Source organism: Trichogramma pretiosum, unplaced genomic scaffold (genome assembly GCF_000599845.2).
Source record: "Trichogramma pretiosum strain Unisexual culture from Peru unplaced genomic scaffold, Tpre_2.0 scaffold39, whole genome shotgun sequence".
In the NCBI taxonomy this organism is placed as follows: Eukaryota; Metazoa; Arthropoda; class Insecta; order Hymenoptera; family Trichogrammatidae; genus Trichogramma; species Trichogramma pretiosum.
The window spans coordinates 137,711-161,488 of NW_019640828.1; the positions used below are offsets into that span (position 1 = coordinate 137,711).

Genomic DNA, 23,778 nt, shown 5'->3' on the forward strand with positions numbered 1-23,778 from the left:
GCGCATCGCCTATACCATGTAAACATAAGGAGCGCAAATTCTCGTAGCAGCAGGTGATTCCAAGTGTTATTGAGATGTGCTGCAGGCACCTATCCTGTGCTCAGCTGATTGACGATAACCGGCCGGCTCCGCGTTCGAGCAGTGAATCATATTGCCGCTCTATATTAGATATCGTTTATTAATCGTGGGCCGAATTAAGAGGCGACGATTTCGACACACGCGCGATCTCATTGATTTTTTTTCTCGCTTTTTGTAATTTTTCATTGATCGCCTTGAGCTTCGTCCTTGCGTCGCTGCCGCCTTACGGCTATTTCCTGGGAAATTGTACGGAAAATTTCATTCGTCACGCCTGGCTGATCGGTTGGACGCGTGGATAGTTATATTTTAAAATTCGTTTCGATCGCACAGGTGAAATCACGGAAACGCTTCCGAGGCACGTAGGTTTGGTGAAGCCGAACCAAGCCTCGGCATGGGAAATACTTTTCTGGCTGACACCGGAATTCGTCGTGTTCCCAGTTACGCTGACGATTTATCGTCTGTCCCGTCCAAGGAGATGAGAATGTCACAGCGACCGTTCGACAACAGTACGAGATGCGCTCCAAGGAGCGCGTGGCCAAGGTAAACTTCGTCATTTTCGTACAAAATGTATCTCCTTGCAACTGCCATTGATATACATCCACTGAGTAGATTATCAACTTCCTCGGCACGATCGGCACCCACTCGAACGAAATCGTCGTCGTTGACGTCGTTTTGAAGCGTCGCTGTGCTGTGCGCGCGACTGCGGGTGTGTCTAGCGCTTGATGGTGCCAGTCGGTGCTCGAAATCATTATCGACTAATAAGCGAGAGTGTAGCATCGACAGAGACCGTATAGGCAGATAAGACGACGCCACGTCGTGAATTAGATAGCAGTAGGCGCGTGTGACAAATAATACATATGGTCAAATCTCAAAATAAAATTCCGTTTCGTCAACAAAAAAAAGTGAAATTTTTTTTTGCGCGCCCAGCGGCCCAGACCCTTGCAAATTGTTCATAGGACCTCCAGAAGTGAAAAAAAAAACGCGTGAACATGAAATTTGAAAATAGTTAATTTTTTTGGGTCATTTTTGTGTTTTAGACCCCGAAAAGTCATCTTTTCACGCAAATACGACTCATTACTCGATTTCCAAGTCGTTGAAAAAGTATCAAAACTCATCTAAAAAATTTAACTGACTACTCTGTTCGATAGAAAATTTCCTCAGCTTTCCGATGGTTCTATTCGATTTTTCGAAATATCCAATTATCACCGCGAAAATCGCTGTTCTCCGTTTCCTTTTTTTCAGAGCGGTCTTAAGGTTTTTAGCGTTGCACGGCTCGCTACAATCGAAATTCGCTCGTAATTAGACTCAAAAATAAATGAAAATATGCTTTCGATAGGAAATTTCCTCAGCTTTCTGATGGTGCAGTTAGATTTTCCGAAAAATCTCAATTTCACAAGGAAAAATCGAAAATAATCCAAAAAGTTCACCTTTTCCGTACTGAATTTTTCGACATATTTAGCCCTCAATGTTTGATGGCGATTTTCGTGGCGAAAACTGGATATTTCGGAAAGTCTAACTGCACCATGACAAAGCTGAGGAAATTTCCTATCGAACAGAGTAGTCAGTTAAATTTTTTAGATGAGTTTTGATACTTTCAATAAGTCGTATTTGCATGAAAAGATGACTTTTCGGGGTCTAAAACACAAAAACGCCCCAAAAAAATTAACTATTTTCAAATTTCATGTTCACGCGTATTTTTTCACTCCTGGAGGTCCTATGAACAATTTTCAAGGGTCTGGGCCGCTGGGCAAGCAAACAAAATTTCACCTATTTTTGTTAACGAAACGGAATTTTATTTTGAGATTTGACCATATACCAAATCACACACAGACGCACACACACACTTGTGTATATAAATATCATTCGCCACTGGATCGAAATATTACTACCGTAGGAGAAATATATTCCTCTCGGCAGTTTTTTAACATATATATTCCACTGCTCGAAATATAGAAGCTAGTAGGTAAGGCACATCGATCGAGCTCGCGCGACTCGTCTGCTTGTGTGTTGTAATAATTCGCGCGACAGCGAGTTCGAACTATACGACAAAAGCACAATCACGACGATTCAACAATTGTTTTACAAACTACTTGTGTGTACCGTATAAATAAACGGAGAAGTAGATATGGAAGGCTCGAGTCGATTCGCAATCCTCGGTCTGCTATTTATAGCATGTACCATTGGCGAGGTGCTATCAGGTAAGTGTCTTTTCATGTGAACACGTCCTATTCTCATCGTTTTATATAGTCGTAGTTTTTAATCTAAAATTGATCATCGGGACATCATAACAATTACCCATTCTATCCCATTCTACCCTCACGTTAATGCCAAGTTTTTTTTTTCGTATACGATTTGATCACGTCGATCAAGAGAGGTCGACCAAGCTATACTACATCTCTCCCTGTCTCTCTCTCTGTTGCATTTAGTCACTGGTCAACGTGTTATACACTCGGCAACAAAATTATCGCAACAAAAAAATTCATCGAAATTTTGTCGATTTTCAAATGCTTCTATCTTGGGCTAGATTTATCGTATCGACACGCTTTTTTTTTAATTTCTTGGAAATTTTGTCCTCTTTAAATCCATATAAATTAAGATAAGATTTGAGTTAATGTTGAGTTACCAGTAGTATTTGAGCGTGACCCTAAAAATTACTGAAAAAAAATGACTGTTTGAACGTGTACCAGTACCACAGTGATTTTTTTATCGAAATCTAACATACACCATCGCAAAGTGCTCTTTTCAACGAGTAATTTAAAAAAAAAAAGACCTCTCTACGATTTTTTTAACGCCCTGTAGGTCGATTTGAAGATACCATTTAAAGTACGTAAAATCCCCCGTTTACCTGAAATCAAGACGATTTTCTGGTCATTTTGCGAACATAAACCGTACCTTCAAATCGACCTACAGGGCGTTAAAAAAATCGTAGAGAGGTCTTTTTTTTTTAAATTACTCGTTGAAAAGAGCACTTTGCGATGGTGTATGTTAGATTTCGATAAAAAAATCACTGTGGTACTGGTACACGTTCAAACAGTCATTTTTTTTCAGTAATTTTTAGGGTCACGCTCAAATACTACTGGTAACTCAACATTAACTCAAATCTTATCTTAATTTATATGGATTTAAAGAGGACAAAATTTCCAAGAAATTAAAAAAAAAAGCGTGTCGATACGATAAATCTAGCCCAAGATAGAAGCATTTGAAAATCGACAAAATTTCGATGAATTTTTTTGTTGCGATAATTTTGTTGCCGAGTGTATCTATTGATTTTTTTGCTATTACAGGCATATTATCGAGACTTCGTGTAAACCTACGTAAAATCGATCGCTTTTTTATCGATTTTTTAAATCTCTTGATCGGTCTGTGACGTCATTCAAGTGTAAATAGGTAATATATAAGCATTAGTATAGTTAAACTTCTCCGTTCTTCGAAGGTTTTACGACACAGCAGACCATAAAATTATGTAAATTTTTCCACACTAAAAATTGCTTCTCACTGGCAAATATTGAATTCAAGTGGCTTCGACGAATCATGGAATTCCTTACCATTTTCATTCTTATCTATGATAAACTCGAATAATAATGGCAACTTGATCTACTTGTAAATTAGCGCGTGCAAGTAGGCGCGCCATTGCATGGAAGCGACCCGAGTCTTTTCTAATCTTTTCGATTATCATCGGCCAAGCTCAATTAAATTTAATCAAAATCCAACTAATAGGTTGGCCGTGTTGTTATTGCTTTTCCATAATTGGAGCCGATTGGATCAACGAACCCCTTTCGAAACAATATTTTACGATCACTGCAAATACAATTAATTCCCTTATCCTTCATATAATAATCACCTAGTGAAATCACCAATCCCTCCCTCATCGAAACAACTAATCAAGAAGCTCATATAATATGACTCTGTCTTCTACGGCGGACCAACAACGCCATCAGTGGATTACACAGGGGACACTCACGTTCGCGTTAAGCAGCATTGGGAGATAACCTGCAGCAAAGTTAAGGATCTGAGCAGCATCTGGTGGAAGCGCAATGGCATGGTATTGGGAGTAGAAGAATTTTCCACCGGTATGATCAATGTGAAATCGCCAGTCCAGAATGTTACCGACAAAACGTGGTCCAGTACACTGATTGCACAGGAAGCAACGGAGGTTCACGAGGGAGCTTACACGTGCAGCGACGAAGGCAACGAAACTCACCATCTCACTCTTATCAATGGTTCGTAGAATGGATAAAAAACTTTAACGCCCATCATTACTTCATAATGTATAACTTTGCCGTATAATTGCATATGTGCATAAAAAATCGTCATCATCACACTAAATATATTCATTTTTAACATTGACATTTGTTTGCATTTTACTTAGCCGCTAAGAAACGTGTGATAACAAGATTGGCGTGGATTTCATTAGGAATAAAATGAATCTAGCTGTAAAAGAAGCTTACATTATAATATTGAGTTTGAGGTTGAGGTTGGGCCTAGGGGGCTGTGATGTTCAGGATTTTTATTTTTTATTGTGTTCTTGAAGAGTAAATGGTTAGTTTCAACTTCGTTTTTTTGCCTGCAACACCTGTTGTGGAATAGCCCATATGTGGACTCGTTTTTCTATTTCTCAGCTTTACAGTAACGTTACACGCACGCGACGCGCTTTTTTTTCATACATAATAGTTTATATCTATATCTCTCCAAAGATCTTTTTCGCACGAGTTCATTCACAAGTGCGTGTGCGAGGGAATACGTGTGCAAAAAGTTTGCGTGTGTGTGTGTGTGTGTGTGTTTTTTTTTTTTTTTTTTTTTTTTTGGACGTGGGCAGAGTGAACTCTGCAGCCAGTGGCCCTTCGAAACGAGTACCCCACTGGAAACCGTCGTTAAACATTACTTCGGTGGGGACTGTATAGAGCTTCTCTGCTACATCTGTGTCTTTTCCGTACATCCGCCGTCCGCCTTACGGTGATTAGGGGTTCGGGAACCAGAAGCGTCGTTTTCGTCTTTTTCCTACAGCATCGTCCGGATTGTTTTATTTACACCTCTTGCGCTTCTTGCTTCAGTCTAGTGACGACTGATTACGCAAAGGACGCTACCGCGAGACAATTGCCTGCGGTCTCGAGCATGAGCCAGACGATGTTTTCCGGCTCGATTTCTTCTTGGAGGACTTATTGAAGTCTCTCCCTCTCTTCGTGGAATAGCGAGCAGTGGAAGAACACATGCTCCGCGTCTTCTATTGTGATAGGGCAGGCCGGGCAGAGTGCGCTAAGGGTGTTGTCATAGCGCTGGCTATCGCTTTTGAAGTAGCCATGCCCGGACAGGAGTTGTGTGAGATGGTAGTTCACTTCTCCATGCCCCCTCTCTACCCATTTTGCGATGTTCGGAATTAGACGGTGTGTCCATCGGCCCTTTGTGGCCCGGTCCCACCGGTCCTGCCACTTGCTCAGCGTCTCTCTTCTCTCCTCCTCCTTGACATCCTCGGGGCGGCGCTGGTATCGCTCGTCTGCCAGTAGGGGCAGCGGTGGTACGCCGGCTATCACGTACGTCGCGTCGTAGGAGACGTGTGGTCGCCCGCTGATCACGCGCAGGCAGGCTCGTCGGTGCACGGCCTCCGCTTGACGGATGTAGGCCTGCGTCTCCGTCGCACATCTCCAGATGGGCGCTCCATACAGGAGGATCGAGTCGACGACGCGAGCGTAGAGTTCTCGTCGGCTACTTCTGGGCCCACCGGTGTTGGGCATGATCTTCGCGAGAACTCCAGCCACTCTTGCTGCCTTTTCGCTGACGGTTCGGAGGTATTGATCGAACCTCAGCCTGGAGTCAATGTGTAGGCCCAGGTAGCGGATGCAGGGGGACGACTTTATACTGCAGTCGCCCACTGTGATGGTGATGGTTTCCATTTTCTTCCTGCTAGTGATGAGTAGAGCCTCGGTCTTGAGGTCAGCCGTTACAAGGCTGAGCTCGTAAAGCGTGCCGTGCACCTGCTCGATGGCAGCGTCCAGATCGTACTCGATCTGCCACGGCTGGTGCTTAGCAACGGCCACCAGGGCGATGTCGTCCGGGAAGCCTACGATCCTTACGTTGCCTCTGAAGTTGAGGCGCAGCACGGCGTCGTACATGACGTTCCACAGAATGGGCCCCAAGACAGATCCTTGCGGAACGCCTGCTGTGACTCTGTAGGACCCTGGCCCGTCGTCCGTGTCGTAATCGAGGACTCTCGCTGCGAGGTAGCTGCTGATTATTCTCAGCAGTTACTCAGGCGTGCTTATCCGGCGCAGCGCGGCGAGGATGCTGTTCCACCGAGCCAAGTTAAACGCGTTCTTCACGTCGAGGGTCACGACGGCGCAGTATTTCTTGGTGCCGCGGTTCCATCTCTTGCCAGCGAGAGTCTCTCGAGCAGTAGCGATGTATACTGGTATACTTTTCTTTCTTTCGGTGTGTGTGTGTGTGTGTATGTGTGTCACGAGCAGACATCGTGACAGTATTTGGTTGTTTTCTCCAAATTTTCTCGCTCTTTAACTTATTCTTTCATTTAATGTTCCTTATCAAGAGGTGCGATAGCACCTAGCCGGCAAAGTATAAAAAAAAATTATAAAAAAATAATTTTTAAAAAAAAATTTATTTTAAAAGAAAAAATTAGTTAGAATTTGAAAAAAAAAATTTTGAAAAATAGATGTATACTTGATCGCTTGTGTTGTCCATCGATTGCTACGTATATACGTTTTTTTTGTCATCAAAGCATAATAACACTAGCTAAATCTATTAGTTTTCAGCCGTTTTATTGACTATTCGAATACTCCACGCGTTGATATATGTAACATTTTTCACAATGATGCATAAACGTGAGATTTTGCTATTTTTGGTAATGTGGAGAATCAAATAAGTGAAACTTTATTGTTTTAATTTCTTGAGTACATTAATTTGTTAGTCTACTGTAAATTTACTTCACTTGTATTGTAATAATCAAACTTGAATGTGCATGCACACCAAGTGGAAATGTTTCCGTAAAGCTTTGTTTTATATACTGAATTAATCTTGTTGTTGAGAAAGCAAGAGATTGAAAAATACCAAGCTTCTTTATATGTCTGCGCACATTGTGTATACTTTTCTACTCAATGTTTTTCCGCGCATTAAGATAGTAACATTTTTTTTGCTCCACGCCACATGTAATTTTTGGAAGGTTTTCAAAGTAATTTTGTATTTGGTGTTACTTAAAATAGATATTCTCTTTAAAAAAATGATTTTATTATTTTGCATTTCCTTGAAGGAAATAAAGTTTGTACTGTTTTTCTCCGAGTAAATCTTATACTTTCGATGTAAGTTTTGATGTCAAATGCAGCGTGTTCTGAATAACTACCGGTTATGAATAGATATTAGGATAAATTTTCCATTCAAACTCCTGATATTTTAATTTACATTTATTTTCATGTTTCTTATCATTCAAGTTCGAGTAAAATTTTGAACAACGAAGCTCCAAATATCTAATAAAAAATTTGAATCAAAATTCTCATGAAATATTGATCTAGGTCACAATTCGAACAATATAAAAAGATTAACCCCTTTCGAAACAATATTTTACGATCGCTGCAAATACAATTAATTCCCTTATCCTTCATATAATAATCACCTCGTGAAATCACCAATCCCTCGCTCATCGAAACAACCAATCAAGAAGCTCATATAATATGACTCTGTCTTCTACGGCGGACCAACAACGCCATCAGTGGATTACACAGGGGACACTCCCGTTCGCGTTAAGCAGCATTGGGAGATAACCTGCAGCAAAGTTAAGGATCTAAGCAGCATCTGGTGGAAGCGCAATGGCATGTCATTGGGATCAGAAGAATATTCCACAGGGAAGATCAATGTGAAATCGCCAGTCCAGAATGTCACCGACAAAACGTGGTCCAGTACACTGATTGTACAGGAAGCAACGGAGGTTCACGAGGGAGCTTACACGTGCAGCGACGAAGGCAACGTAACTCATCATCTCACTCTTATCAATGGTTCGTAGAATGGATAAAAAATTTTGACGCCTCGGGCACTTAAATCATTACTTCATAATGTATAACTTTGCCATATAATTGCATATGTACATAGTAAGTCGTCATCATCGCACTAGATACATTCGTTTTTAACATTGAAATTTGTTCGCATTTTACTCAGCCGCTAAGAAACGGTGATAACAAGATTGGCGTGAATTTCATTAAGAATAATAAGTATCTAGCTGTAAAAGAAGCTTACATTATAATATTTGGTAAAAGTTCAAAATTTTTAAATGGACAAAATTGAACAGTATATTAAAGATTTTAAACTATTCAAAAGATTTCAATCTATTTTTAGTAGCTTCACTCAACTCACATTAATACTCATTGTAAATACTTACTCAGTTTTATTTTTGTAATTCCTATACATTTCAGATTTGACTTTAAATTTTTTTTAATTTTCCACGTAATTCCTTAGTATTCAATGAGAAAATATCAAATTTATTCAAGTTGTATTTGTACATAAATCATAGTTGCTTTTTCATGTTATATTATTATAGCAATATTTATAATCATGATGATTGTATCGTTAGTTGAAGAATAATTCAATCAAAAATAAAAATACTAGTTGATGCTCTTAGCATAAATTAAAGTAGTTTTTTAGTTCGTTTAAACACTTATTCTACTTTTATTTTGTCTCAGAAGGCGAACCAAATGGAATGAACGGTAAAAAGAGTCAAGAATCGCTTTTCACCAATAACTTTTCTTTCTCTGTCGTTTTCTGAGCTCGTTTCGACAAAATCGTTCTAAACATTAATAAAGTTCATTCCACCGCCCATACGGCAAAAGTTGCAATGAAAATGTGATTTGTCTCATATTGCGCTTTCGCGCGCACATTGATCGAATGGATTTTGGAAAAATCAGGGCAAAAATGCATTCAAACTCGTGTCAATTCATCAAATTTCATTTTTTTTTCTTTTCCTTCGATCAATCACTAGCCAAGGGTATAACCTTTAAGAAATATGACAAATTTTTGGTTTCAGATGATCCTGTCCAGAAAAATCTTACCCTAGGACAATAGGATGACCGAGGAAAACTGATGGAAAATTAACATTTTTCAATAGTTTTGTCTGAAAATTGTGTTTAAAGCTTTTCTAACAAATAAACTTCATTGTGTAAAAATTTCAAATTGATTGAACTTTTCGTTTTTGAAATATAATTTTTCAAAAAAAAAAAAAAAATTTCCGTCACACTGGCTATCTATAAAGGGTCTTGAAATTTTAACCACATATTATTGATAGTGCTTTTCATATGTGTGATAAATTTCATGAAATTTAAGCAAACCATTTCCGAAATATAATTAATCAAGTTCGGTACTTTAACATGGGATCCCTATGCTAGCGTGTCGAAAAGACGCTATTTTGTGTGATTATAAAAAAAGGCTTCGATAAAATCTTTTCAAAAACTAGAAGATGATTCTTCGGTATGTACTAAAATATAGCTCAAAAACTGGAAAAACTGGACCACACAGTTTTTGAGAAAAGTTAATGTAAAAACATTGCAAAAATAAAAATTTCAACTTTTTTACCTAAAACCCACTTTTCAAGGTTTCCGGGGTCATTTTAAACAAAAAAGTGCTCTTGCAAATTTTTTCTAAAATCTAATGTTCACGAGCTATAAACGATTCAAATTTAAACAATTTCAAGCAATGAATCTTAGAATTTGTCAAGGAAAGCGTATGAATTTTTTCAGATTTTTTCTAGACATATGCCCAAATTTGTCGGTCAGGTCTGAGGGTCCTTTTCCAGAGAAATTCGTACTCGCTACGCTCGGGTGAAAACAACTCCTGGATGAGTCAACTGCTTCGCGTACTTGTTACAAAATATACTATTTTCAAAGTCGGCGAAAAAAATTTATTATCGTCTAATTTTGCGATTTTTCATTAATTTTTCGAGTCAAAACACCGTTGAAAAAAATGAACTTTATGATATGATTATTTTTTAATCTAAATTCGAAATTTTTTTTTTTCACTTGTGTCGTTAACTATTTTTAATTTCATCGGATTAAGTGTCCGCTTTATCGTGAACATACAATACTTGGAGTTTGTTTTTAAATAATTAATATTATTTACTTGTTCTAAATATCCCGTAAAGGACCTATGGGGAGCTGAAGAGCTCGCATGCAGAGGCCTATGCAAGCATATTCATATAAATTGTAAAAATATAATTCATCGCCATATGATATCAAAATCTTCAATTTCTAGGAGGATTATCTAGTCAAATTTATGAAAATAATCAATTCATTACTCAAAGAAAACAACAGTGCAATATTCGTTCATTATTTTTGCTCTAAAAATTATACACGTGTCTACAAAATGTCGGGACTGTTTTTTATTTCACCTATAAGTCCAAAGATTGTCTCGAAAAATTATATTTTTTTTGCTTTTTCGGACGATATCTAATTTTCATCAATCGCTCGCGCGACCTCTCGAATCTGATCACGAGCCAAAACAAATCTCGACGAACGTTAAATCGTCGCGTCTTGGCCGAGCTACTCAAAAAGGTAAACAAAACGCGTCACACACACACACACGTATCGATCGAATCCCTGCGAGTCCAGTCAGCGTGTCAACTTGTTCCGAACTCAACGCGCGTCTTCGAGCGCAAAATGGATAAAATACCCAGGATTTCTCTTGCCTCCCCCGACGCTCGTACTGTCCGTCCCACCGCTCGACCGACTCCAGCGGACGAGACCGACAACTATCCCCTGGTCATGTCGTGGCAGACGGCCGTGGCGCCCAGGGAGACCTACGACACGATCTTGAGGGCGGCGAGCGGTCGGGGCCTACTGTGCCACTCGGAGCGCATCCGCGAGCACTGGCACACGTACCGGGACGCCTTTAACGACGACACGCCGACGACGTTCGCGCAGCGCTTCGTCGAGATCGAGAAGCCCAACTACTACGAGAGGTACTGGCGGAACTGGCATGGGGACAAGTACTATCTGATCGAGCTGCCGCAGATCGCGCGGCTGGCCCATCTCATGTTCCTCGTCATGCATCTGTATCGGCCGGAGGACAACTGGCCGATGCCGTTCACCGCGGAACTGCTGATCCAGACGACGGAGTGGTCCAACGCGGTGGGTTTCGAGAAACTCCGGGCCCACGTGAGGCCCGAGCTGTGCAAGCAGATGACCGAGGGCGAGCTCGAGGACACGCTCAGGATCTATCTGTTGTCGAAGAGGATACCGGAGGACGAGGAGTTGAACCGGGCGATCGACCAGTTCTTCGAGAGCCGCAGGAGGCTGGAGGACGACGCGCCCGGGGACACGGGCGAGGAGTTGCGCGCGGCGCGCTTGGAGGTGGCCCATCGGGTTTTCACCGAGACCCCGAGCGAGCAACGGGAGGGAATTAAAGAGTTGATCGAGCGGTATAATCGACTGGAGAGATGACCGAGTAAGACTATTGGATGATGATTGCGGGCGAAATAATCTATGTATGTAATGTAAAAAGCTCCTGTAAATGTAATAGTGACTCGTAAGTTTTATTGTATCGCACACACATTGTAAATATTGCCACGTCGTCGATAATAATATGAATAATTGACAAAGATCTCTTGATCACATTTTTTTTATACATTATATCTTCCACGATATTAATTATCGAAATCAAAAGCTGTATTACAAAACAAGATGCATCAGTGGGACGAAAAAATTGGATCGAAATCTCGGACGCAAATTTCAAACAATAACTTCGTAAGTAACTCGAATGCCTCGACTCGTTAAAAATAAGTTGATTCGACGACAGTTCAACGAGGAAACGACTGATTACGAGCGAAGTACAACATTTTGGAAAACTTTTTTTTGTACAAATTCAAGCAAGTTATCTATATAATAAAAAAAAAACAATCATTCGTAATGAGTTGCATGAACTTCCAGAAAGAAAATTCAACTAAATAAAAGGATTCTGAAGTTTCACTCGGGGTGCTTTCATATAGATATTTTTGAAATTTTTAAATATAATAGGGAATAAAAAAACTTGAAGAATTTATTTTTCATGCATTTTAAAATTTTCGAAACTTTCTTCTTTCGTACTTTGATATTTTAAATTAATTGAATTTGAAGTACAAAATCATTGTTTTACAAAATCATTGTTTTCTCGTCCTTTTTATTTCTACTATCGGAGCTTCGAGTGCGACCAACAGGTGGCGCATCGCCGCAAAAAAGCTCGTACCCGCAAGAGAGAAACAACCTTTTAGGGTACTAGTATAGTCAAATGAACTCTATATAATATTCAAAGTTATGAATTGTTTTAAGAAATAGATTGGACAAAAGCCGGTGTGACATCTTGCGACCGCTTCTGGTATAGTACCGCTCGCATCCTTGCTTTCTCACATCTTCCCCTTTTTCACGAAAGGTCGCGAAACAATTTACGCACATCGTACATTATAATTTATATTATACAGTACACAACTCCACCAGATCGCGTGCTGCAGCTATATATCGTATAAGCGCGCGCTCGTGCGAGGAGATAAGGTAGGGAAACGATCATCGACCGAAACTCGAGCCTCGGATAGGCAGCTTTCGACATTTTATGCACGATGATACATCGTGCGGGCGGGCGGGTGTACGATCGGCCGCGCGAAATCTGCCTTATCCTCGTACCCACCCACGCACGCATACCTACACAGCGCACGCAGATACAAATGCGCGTAGAATCGATCGATTCGATAATAATATACATTCAAATTCGTGGCTCCGTATACATACGATATACATACACACACACAAAGGATTCAAGGGACGCACATAGCTGCTGCTGGGGTGAGCGCGAAATCAGCCTGTTGCGCCTGCCCGGATGTAGCCCGTATACAAAGCTCCCCCGTTAAATTTCGCACGCGCCGATCTCGCTACGACGCTTTGTGTATATCATAAGCTGCCGCGCGCGTTGTTTCTATATCGTGTCGAGCTTTCGCGTTAGCCGCAAGCCGAGGCCCATCGCCCGGCGTATCATCCGGTTTATGCACACCGTTTTAATAATAATAACAACACGTCACGAGCGAGCGAAACCGCACGAGCGAGCTTGCGCGCGATAAAGCGTGTAGAATTACCGATGGTATATATACGGATATTCGGCGAACGATAAAAGGGAAGCTTACAGCAGACTCCGGAGCTTTTGACGTATAAAACGGTAAATACGTCTCTCGGATATATAATAATAATAATAACTATAGCAACGTATTCCCTCAACGTTTGCGTTCGTCGAGTCGTGTAAAAGCTCGCTCGTGATTTTTTCTATATATACACGCATAAACGCCCTTTCCCGTACCATACACTCTGTCTATCTATCTCTCTATCGCCGAGGCTGTTCCGAAATTCAATTTGTCAGGTGTGTATATGTATAGCAGCCAGCGGTGGAACGGCAAAGACTTTCTCTCTTTAGCTTTGCGCCGTGCGCAACCTAGCAGCAGCAACATGTGTATACATACAAGCCTGCGTCGTCGTCGTACGTCCCGGGGGCGAAATTTAATCAATCCTGTGCGGCCCCCGTGGGCTTGGTGAGCGAGGATGCAATCTGTAAACACACCTCCTCGCTTATATATAATATACATGCATACATACATGTCGCGCAGGACAGAGAGAAGGAGAGTCTTTGGTCAAACGGAAAAGGGCCGTTAGGTATTATATATACTAGAGAGAGAGAGAGAGATTGATTCGACGACGTGACCAGGCTCCGTATAATATAACTTCATCCAACAACAACTTGGGCGCGCGTGTGTACTACTTGGAAGAGCTATTAAACGACTGCGTGCGTATGTGCGCGCGCTGCAGCCGAGCGCGGTGCAACTTCATTACGCGCCTTTGAGCTCAACTTCTCGTGCTATTTTATACGCGATATTATATAGAAGCCACACCCGACACGCACACGACACCCGCACCGAGTTTGATAGGACATAAAGGAAGAGAGAGAAAGAGAGGACCGTATAATTGCGCTGTGTCCACGCGCGTATAATAAGGTACGCGTCAGGCACAGGTATGCTTGACGAAATATTTTACATATGTATATAGCTGTATATGTGTGTGACCGAGGTGGGGGAAGCCGACGACCGACCTTGCCTAGATATGTGTGTGTGTGTGTGTGTGTGGCACCTCGAAAACCGCAGCAGCTTGAAATTGCACTGCTATACAGCGCGAGCCGAGTTATATAGAGTTCTATATAGGAATGAAGAGCTGAAGGTGGTGAAGGAGGAGGCCCCGGCGATTATGACGTGCCTGAAATGTACAAGACGAGAGAGACTCGAGGCGGCGGTTCTCTACGCACGGAAGGAAAGACAGAGACAGAAAGAGAGAGAAAATTGTGCAGTAGTACACGGAGGCAGGTCTCGAGGCAGGAAGGACTTTTAAAGAATTATTAAGTACGATTTTGCGCTGCGCACAGCGGAGAGGAGCTCGAGAGCTGCATTTCTTATATATTATATACATGTATATATGTGTGTTGTCTCGGTGCACGAGCTCACGTGGCCCGACTGCACTCGACACTCGTGTGTGTGTGTGTATGTGTGTGTGTGTGGGCAGCTGCAGTACAGCAGCACGTAGAGAGTAATATAATGGCACAGACACGCCGAGTGCATTCCGTTTGGAGCTGCTCTTTTATTTATTTTTTTTTTGTTTCGCGTAATTAGAGTTAAAAACGCAAAAAAACAAAAGACGCAAAGAGAGAGAGAGAGAGCTTTCGCGAACGAGCGTAATTTTCGCAAAGCTCCTTTGTCCATTTGTGCTATACCTTATGTGTGTTATAAATGCGCGGCCGATTTTCTCGTCGAGCGCAAATTGCGGAAAAATGTCTTCGATTCAGCTTGATGCGTGCGTGTGCGTGTCGAGAAAAGTGACCCTGGATCGTAATTGAAATTTAATTTGGACCTTTTTAAGGTCGGACTTATCGAATGAAAAAGTACTCCGTAAAGCACTTTGAGAGGCTTGTTTTTGATGCACAGAAAAGCATAAAAACTACGATCGAGTTATGAAATCTAATCGATGTACAGGGGCCCACGGTAATGGCCACCCGGTATAAACTACGATCGTCGTAGCAAAAAAAAAAAAATCCTGTGAAAAAAAATAAAAAAATGAGTACACGCACAAAGTTATTATATAATGAAATACCCTTTGACAAATGCTCTCCTGTCTGTCGTAGCTCGCTCTCTATCGACTCTCTATTTACACTCATAATGACGATACTTTTGCCGCACCGTCGTAATTCGCGATTCTCCTCGTCAAAGCGAGCGAGCTCGAGAGCTCGATATCGATCACGTTTATGATGTTATACCCTAAAACGAACGCGATACCTTTGACGAATATATAATAACGCTCTTATAATTTCCCAACGTGTGTCGTTATAATGCGCGTTAAAATCTGCCGCCGCTGCGGCTTCGTTATATCGTATAATATAATAGGTCCCAAGCTGCAGCGTTTGATCGATAATATACATACGCGCGAACGGACACGTTTCGTCCGTTGGCCGCAATTATTAATCAACTCCTTTGTCTCTCTCTCTCTCTCTCTCTCTCTCTCTCTCTGCGATTCTCCGTTTATATGTGTGTATGCTTTCGTATATAGACACACACACACACGTATTAATGAACATTTTGTCGCGCCGACCATAATATATATAGTATAGCATAACGAGATGTCATCTCATTTCTTTGACAACTGCGTAGCTGAGAGAACGAAACGAGAGAGAGAGAGACAGAGTAAAAAAAAACACATACACAGAGGAGGAGGAGAGCGAGCCAACAAAGCCCGCGACGCGCAGCGAGCGAAACATTCTCTATCTTATCTACAAAGTCTCTTTCTCTCTATCTATCTGTGTGCGTCTTTCGCTCGTATACGTACATAATACACGCACACACGGACGGACAAACATAGACCGCAGATTCACGATTCAATTGAATTAAAAGCACGAGAGCGACGTGACACAATTGAAGCTCGTCCAACGTTAAAGCCAACTGCGAAATATATATCATATTTATGAGTCAGTGCAGTCGATCGTCGAAAAAAAAAAAACGGAGAGAAAAATAATAATAAAAATAAATGACGATGATAATGATAATCATAATTGCAACAGCGGAGAGCTCCGTCGCTCGACCTCGTTTATACTTTTTTTTTTTACTTTATACACACGAAAAATACGAGACTAAAGTAATGCTCATCGATGTCAGCCAAGCTCTTCACATTATTATACATGTGCGCGCACTTGTATGCTACATGTGTGTGTGCGTGTGTGTGTATGTGTTTAATCTCGCAAAGGCAATGATTCATTCTCGAGCGGCGAGCACAGGCTTCTCTCTCCTTCTTATCACTCGCTTCAAAAAATTTGTGTACTAACGTACGTTTGTACAAAATGTAGGTATATATATGTAACGCGAGACTCGACGAGACGAGTTTTAAATTGTATTACATTATATATGCAGCATCGAGTATTGCTTTGAGATAGCTCCAAAGCTTCGTGACTCGCTCCAAGGAAGACGCGCTACAATGCGTCGATATATTTTCTTTGCTCTACCTCCTGGGAGCAACCTCTATATGAGTAATCAACTTGTCTAATTTAACTGCGAGTTTTGGATGCGACACCTATTGGTGAATTCTGCAATTTACTCAGAGGTTTCGTGAAATAAATATTTTTTTGACCCATACATACATTTCGTTTTCGTACGAAGAAACTTTGAAAATAAGATCTCCTATATTTCGGAGCAGATTTTCAATCATGCTGCAACTCAAATCCGCACTGGCAAAAAGGTTGCATTGCTTTTAATCTCTTGACTAAAAATGTAAAATTGATACATTTAAAAAAGTTTTCTGTTATCTTAAATTTTATTAAAAATTTGTCGGTAATTAAGAAAAAAAAACAATAAATAACTAGTTTAAACATGAATAATAAGATTTAAAGTGAGTGAACAAACAATTTCTCGTCTGTTTCGACCCTTCGACGCATATTAGAAATAATCGGTCTATCAACAAATTTATCAAAATCTTTCATTAGTGCAAGTTTGATTGATTCAGAGTCACGTATTATTAGGCGAGGTTTATCAAAGATCCAGTTGAAAACAAAACATGAAAAAAACTCTGGGCTGATCGTTGCGTCAATAACTCCAGGCATCAAATAACCAAAAAATAATACAGAGGAATGATAAACAGTCATCTTATCTGGTTGAAAAATATACCCCACGACGAGTAGGGTTGCACGAAAAAACACGAGAACTCGGGATTTTTTCAAGTACTCGAATTTTTCTGACTCGACTAGATCTCGACTCGTCGAGCAAAACTCGAAAAATCAACCTAACCTTGTCAGTGAACAAAATTGTAATGACAATTGATATCCGGGAGGCTAAATGATTTTGGCACAATTTTTATTGAAATTTCAGAAAAAAACATATGTATCTATGCATATTTACAATCATCATTTTTTCTCGCTATTGTAACACACTTAATTTTTATAAACTCCGTGTATTTTCCGTCGATGATTGAGCAATTGCACTTTTTGTCCGAATTTTATATCGCATCTGTCGCATGCGAAATTTTTACGACCTTCATGGACTATTTTTTGGTGTCTCATCAAGTTACATTGTTTTCCAAACTTCTTTTCGCAGTTGTCACATATGTAATCTTTGCGACCTTCGTGTACGGTCCTTTGGTGCAAAAGCAAATACGTTTTAGTTCCAAATCGTTTCTCGCACTTGTTGCATGCATAGTCTTTGCGACCTTCGTGTACTGTCTTTTGATGAAACAGCAAATGATGTTTTTGTCCAAATTTTCTCTCGCATTTTTCGCATGCGTAATCTCTTCAACCCCCGTGAACTGTTTTTTGGTGTCTGAGCGATGCCGATTTTTCTAAAAATTTTTTCTCGCACTTGTCGCACGAGAAATCTTTACGACCTTCATGGACTGTCCTTTGGTGTCTAATCAAATTATATTTTGTTCCCAATTTCATCTCACAACTGTCGCATGTAAAATCTTTGCGACCTTCGTGTACTGTTGTTATATGCACGAGCAAACTATGTTTATTTCCAAATCTCTTTGCACATTTTTCACATAAGTAATCTTTGTAAACTTCGTGGAATATTTTATTGTGCTTATTGAAAGTTGATGTATTTTCAAATTTCCTCTCGCACTTGTTGCATACATAATCTTCGCGTTCTTTGTGTACTAATTTTTGGTGTGTAAACAAACTGGATTTTTTCTCAAATTTTTTCTCACACTTGTCGCAAGCAAAATCATTGCGGACTTTGTGATCTGATATTTGGTGTCTACTCATATGACTTCGAAACTCAAATTTCTCTTCGCACTTGTCCCATGCATAATCTTTTGGTTCATTGGGAAATGTGTTGTGTTGTTTATCGTTTGAAACAACACTGTCATGATTACTTGAATTATTTTCTAAGACAACTTCCTTGAATTTTTCGTCACTTTTATTCATATTGGTGCCGAAATTAAACGATGGATTCTTCTATTTTGTGCTACGGAAATTGAATAAATAAAATTTATCTGTCGGTATAATGAATTGTTTGATCGCCGAAATATAACATTCAAACTTATTTGTTGTTACTATAAACATAATGGTAGACGTGTTTCGTTCTTAATCGTATTGTTTACAATAAAGTTACCGATGTATCTGTTTACACATTCTCCTTACAGACTTTAAACCAGGTTAAAATTCTTACTCGGCGACGATTCATTAGAGGAGTTTTTGGGCCTTTTGAAACTGAGAGCCATAAAAAAACTATTGTTTGACAACATCGAGTTCATACGAAAAAAACATCGAGTAAATAGATCCTGATTTGCATTTCATAATCCGTCTGTTCCACTATCCTGTGCGGGATACTCGTTTGATTTTTGTGAAAAAATCATACGGCGACGAGCACGGACAATCATAATTTCATTGCTTGACTAGCACCAGTGAAACAATGCACCGATTCATAAGTAAATACATAGAAGTCAATCTTGATACATGTGCAAAATTGATTATGTAATTTAAAAGATTAAATTTGTATTTATCAGGGCACTCGAACAGTACTATCGTATCATTATTTAATAAATGTGAGTAAGACTAAAATATTTTTAAATTATCGTCCTTGGATTTGGATGCTCTTTTGGTATATTATAGTAGATTGCGAAGAAGTTACCGAGATTCTAGACCACAATATCACTCGAAAGTGGTACAAATTATATTAACGTCAGTTTTCTGATAAAAAAGAATATTAAACCATCTCCAGGGTTTCGGAAAAGCTTATAACAAATTCAAAAAGCCATTGTCGGCGATTTTTCTCGAAAAGGGACCGAGAAATTTTTTCGATCAATTTTAGCATTAAAATACGTAAAACCGAATATTTTCAGATGTTAAAAGAGGATATTCAGATGAATCTTCAAGTTTGATACTGAAAATGTAAAAAAGAGATTAATCATATTTTTAGCCGGAAGCTTGTTTCGAATGTATTGTCAGTGTTTTTTTATTTACAACATGTCAGTAATTAAAAAACAACGAGTAAATATTAGGAATATAAATAATATAAATAATTAATTGATCCTGGCAGAGAAGTCATTATTTAGAGTAAAATTTTTACAATTATTACAAAATTATGAATAGTTGAAAATATTTCATTGTTTTTTACGAAATTAAAAGATATTTATTTAAAAGATTTTCTAAAATTACATTACATACTTAGGTAAGAGTCTTTTATCACAATTTTCTCAGGTAGTCAAGATTATGTGCTGTCAAATAGTAGTTTTCAAGTTTAGTCCAGTATCTAAGTGCTTTGTAGCTAACCAGTCTCAAAGGGATGTGCCGATTTTAAGTGTTCATCGAGGCTGACATTTGTACGAAATGATTCGGGACAAAATTCACATTTGTAGGGTTCGTAATGCTTATGTATTGAATTTGTGTGATAATCAAGATGACCTCTTTGTCCGAATGATTTGTGACAAATTTCACATTCAAAGGGTTTGATCCGATTATGTACTGAATTTACGTGAGTTTTGAGTACATTCTTGTATCCAAATGATTTGTGACAAATTTCACATTCAAAGGGTTTGCTACGGTTATGTGCTGTATTTACGTGAGATTTTAAATGATCTTTGCGTCCAAATAATTTGTTACAAATGTCACATTTGTAGGGTTTGTAATGCTTATGTTTTAAATTTGTGTGATAATTAAGTTGAGCTCTTTGTCCGAATGATTTGTGACAAATTTCACATTCAAAGGGTTTGCTCCGATTATGTAATGTATTTACGTGATTTTTGAGGTTACTTTTTTGTCCAAATAATTTCTGACAAACCTTACGCTCGAAGGGTTTGCTCTGGTTATGTACTGTATTTACGTGATTTTTAAGTACATTCTTGTATCCAAATGATTTGTGACAAATTTCACACTTGTGTGGTTTGTTACCATTATGTACTGAATCAATGTGAATATCGACGTAAGCCTTGGATGAAAATGTTTTTTGACAAATGTAACATTCGTAGAGTTTGCTTCGATAATGCACCGTTGTTATGTGATCCTTGAGACGATCCTTGCGGCCATATGACTTATGACAAATATCACATCCGAAGGGTTTTTCCTCATTATGGTTTGTGTCCTTGTGACTCTTGAGGTCACTTTGCAGTTCAAATGATCGATGACAAATATTACATTCAAAGGTTTTTGTGTCTTCTTGACCCCCGAGGTCACTTTCCTGTCCAAATGAATCAGAAAAAGTCTCACATTCAAAGGGTTGGCTATGATTATGGTCTGTGTCCTTGTGACTCTCGAGGTCACTTTGCTGTCCAAATGAATCAGAAAAAGTCTCACATTCAAAGGGTTGGCTATGATTATGGTCTGTGTCCTTGTGACTCTCGAGGTCACTTTGCTGTCCAAATGAATCAGAAAAAGTCTCACATTCAAAGGGTTGGCTATGATTATGGTCTGTGTCCTTGTGACTCTCGAGGTCACTTTGCTGTCCAAATGAATCAGGAAAAATCTCACATTCGAAGGGTTGGCTTTGATTATATTCTGAGTTATTGTGATCCTTGAGGTCACTTTCGTGTCCAAACGCATCAGGATAAATCTCACTTTCACAGGGTTTGCTTTGATTATGAACAGTGTCCTTGCGACGTTCGAGGTCACTCTCTAGGTCCAATATATCATCTAAAATCTTAGATTCATAGGGTTTTTGATTATGTACTGAGTCGTAGTGATGTTCGAGCTCATTTTCCAGGTCCAAAAAACCATTCAAAATCTCATATTTAAGGAGTTGGCTTTGATTATGTTCTGTGTCCTGGTGACGTTCAAGCTCACTTTCCAGTACAAATGATTTGTGACAAATCTCACATTCAAAAGTTGTTCTTTGATTATGTATTGAGTCGTTGTGGTGATCGAGCACCGTTTCCAGTTCAAATGATTCATGACAAATCTCACATTTGAATGGCAAATGCATGCTGCCCCATGTTATATCCATGTCTTTTAACCTGATGAATAATTAAGGTTGATTCGAAAAAACTTTTCAAAAAATATAACAACATACGCAAAAAAGCAGTACCTCAATGTTTTCTCTCAACTTTCCATCGAACACTTGATCGTGTGCAATCACTGATAGAAAATAAAATTAAAGTAGGCAATGACGATGTACACCTCGAATTTATAAATTTGTAAACATGACTTGCTCACGTCAGAAATCGAGCACATAACTAGCAATTACAGGCACTACTAAGTTGTTGTAGTGAGGTGATCCCGAGCTTATGGTAGCTTCTTGGCTCTATTTTCCCGCTCTATTGTTAACTGGACATTGATACGCAGCTTTGTACTAGAGGGACTCGGATATTGTTAAAATCACACCAAAATCGTAATGAAGTCATTCAGTTAGGCGCATAAATGCATTACCCACGTCCCTATGAACCCATACCGATAATGTACGTAATGGTACTACACATGTGGTATTACGAATGAGGTTTTCTTTGTCAATGGAGCATTAGATAGGAAAATATCTAAAATAATTGAACAAAAGATATGACTTTTATCAAGGTCATTTGTGCAGTAATGTAATTAATAAGCGATACAATTTTTCACGACAATAATTAAGTTTTTTGGCGAATTTCTTACAAATAAAAAAAATCAATTCTCGGCGATTTGATTCAAAAAGTTTCCGGAAAATTTTTTTACTCAATTTTAGCATCAGAATACATACTATTGAATATTTTTAGATACGTTGAGACGAATCTCCAAGTTTGACACTTAGGATGTAAAAAAGAGATGAATCACATTTTTGCGAGGAAATATTTTGTCAATGTATTGACAGTATTTTTTTATTTAAAAAACCAGCAAATGATTGAATTATAAATAATGAAATATAATCATTTGTCCTGAATAGTGAAATATTAATTGATTGTCCTGAGTTGCGGGGTCAAGTTATGAATCAATTTTTTGAATTTGTACAATGTATCGAAAAATCCTACACGATTATCGTCTACTAATTCTCTTAGCCGAAATAGATCCTCGTCGCTCATATATTCGGCAACTTTGCGACAAAAGGTGTACGGCATGTTCAATCGACATGGGTCAGTCATGAACAAATCGGCTACTAACAATTCCAAATGTGGCCTTATCATAATGTTTGCTAGGTGTCTCTTAACAATAATGCTCAAGTAAGGTAAGTTACGCAGCGATGGTACACGCCAATTATTCATTTTTTTCATAATCAAATAACCTTCCCGATAACCCATTTGGCAAAGTTCATGGAGAGATATGTCGTCGTTCAACATAATGCTATTTAACGTCGCAACTTCGAGCTCCCATTGATTGATTAACCGTGGACTAGGTTCGTACTTGATATAGTCTCGATACAATTTTGGCTTCATTCTGTCGACTTGTTCATGCAAGTAATTGACAGCTTCTTGTTTCATGAAATAACCAAATCTTTCATAAATCATTAGCTCGTTTATGATAAAGTCGTGAGACGAGTCTAGAAATTTACCCTCTGAATTAGAGAAAAAAAATTATTACAATGCAATTATCAAAACTATTGAACTTGAAACGGTAAATGGCCTACCTGGGACGCAAGGAATTAAGTGATCGGTATCGTTTCCTCGAATTTTTACCCAACATTTCAACATCCTACGTCTACCCCAATAGCTCAATCTATAACCAGCCGACTGCAACAATTGCACCACCTCGATCACGTTCAAAGTCAAAGGATAATTTTTCAATTCCAACGTTGTGAAACTCCGACTGAAAATTCTGTACTCGTTCAAGCCGTCCAAACTCGCGCCGTGTTCCAGCAGGCATTTCACGAGGTCTACGTCGAAACAAGACGATGCCGATTGGAGAGGCGTGTCCCCGTGACGATTGCGAGCCTCGATGTCCGCTCCTTTCTTCAGCAGCGCGTCAACGATCCGATCGACGGGTTTCTTTCTATCGCAGAATCGGTATCCGGTGGCGAACTCGTCTAGACACGGCCACGCGAGGGCGTGAAGAGGCGTCGAGCCCTCGAGGTCTCGTTGACTCGGATCGGCACCGTTGTCCAGTAACATTTTCACGATGTCTCTGCTTCTGTATTGGGCCGCGACGTGCAGCGCCGAACACTCGTACGAATCGAGATCGACACCCGCACCTTCGCTCATGAATCGGCCGACTTTTTCTCCGTCGCCGGCCATGCAAGCTCCGTGGAGGTACGAGTAGCCGTGCTTGTCGCTGTAATTTTTCTGCGAT

The 23,778-nt window shown here is 39.6% G+C and overlaps 3 protein-coding genes across 3 annotated transcripts in view; 1 reads left to right on the forward strand and 2 right to left on the reverse strand.

Annotated features, from left to right (window-relative positions):
* The window catches only part of LOC106659601 (phospholipid scramblase 1-like), a 53,483-nt gene that overhangs the window by 10,714 nt on the left and 18,991 nt on the right, over nucleotides 1–23,778 (reverse strand). The gene's annotated exons all lie outside the window — the stretch shown is intronic.
* Nucleotides 1,928–9,153, forward strand: LOC111694592. The gene is made up of 4 exons (XM_023463318.1): nucleotides 1,928–2,276; nucleotides 4,017–4,298; nucleotides 7,791–8,072; nucleotides 9,095–9,153. The coding sequence occupies exons 1-4, from the start codon at nucleotides 2,204–2,206 to the stop codon at nucleotides 9,130–9,132; spliced, it is 675 nt and encodes a 224-aa protein (XP_023319086.1). The 5' UTR covers nucleotides 1,928–2,203; the 3' UTR covers nucleotides 9,133–9,153.
* LOC111694591 (zinc finger protein 888-like) lies at nucleotides 20,426–21,753 on the reverse strand (the record flags this gene model as incomplete). Its single annotated transcript, XM_023463316.1, has 2 exons — nucleotides 21,614–21,753; nucleotides 20,426–21,542 (listed from the first exon to the last, which is right to left on the reverse strand). A coding segment is annotated over exon 2 (1,107 nt), but the record flags the coding sequence as incomplete, so codon positions are not given.

What these genes read in the sequence shown, in the direction of transcription:
- LOC111694592 (XM_023463318.1), top strand. Translation starts at nt 2,204, where the DNA reads ATGGAAGGCTCGAGTCGATTCGCAATCCTCGGTCTGCTATTTATAGCA. An exon ending in CCATCTCACTCTTATCAATG is followed by an intron (nt 4,299 to 7,790) that starts GTTCGTAGAATG and finishes CAACGCCATCAG; the next exon opens with TGGATTACACAGGGGACACT. An exon ending in TCATCTCACTCTTATCAATG is followed by an intron (nt 8,073 to 9,094) that starts GTTCGTAGAATG and finishes TTTTGGTTTCAG; the next exon opens with ATGATCCTGTCCAGAAAAAT.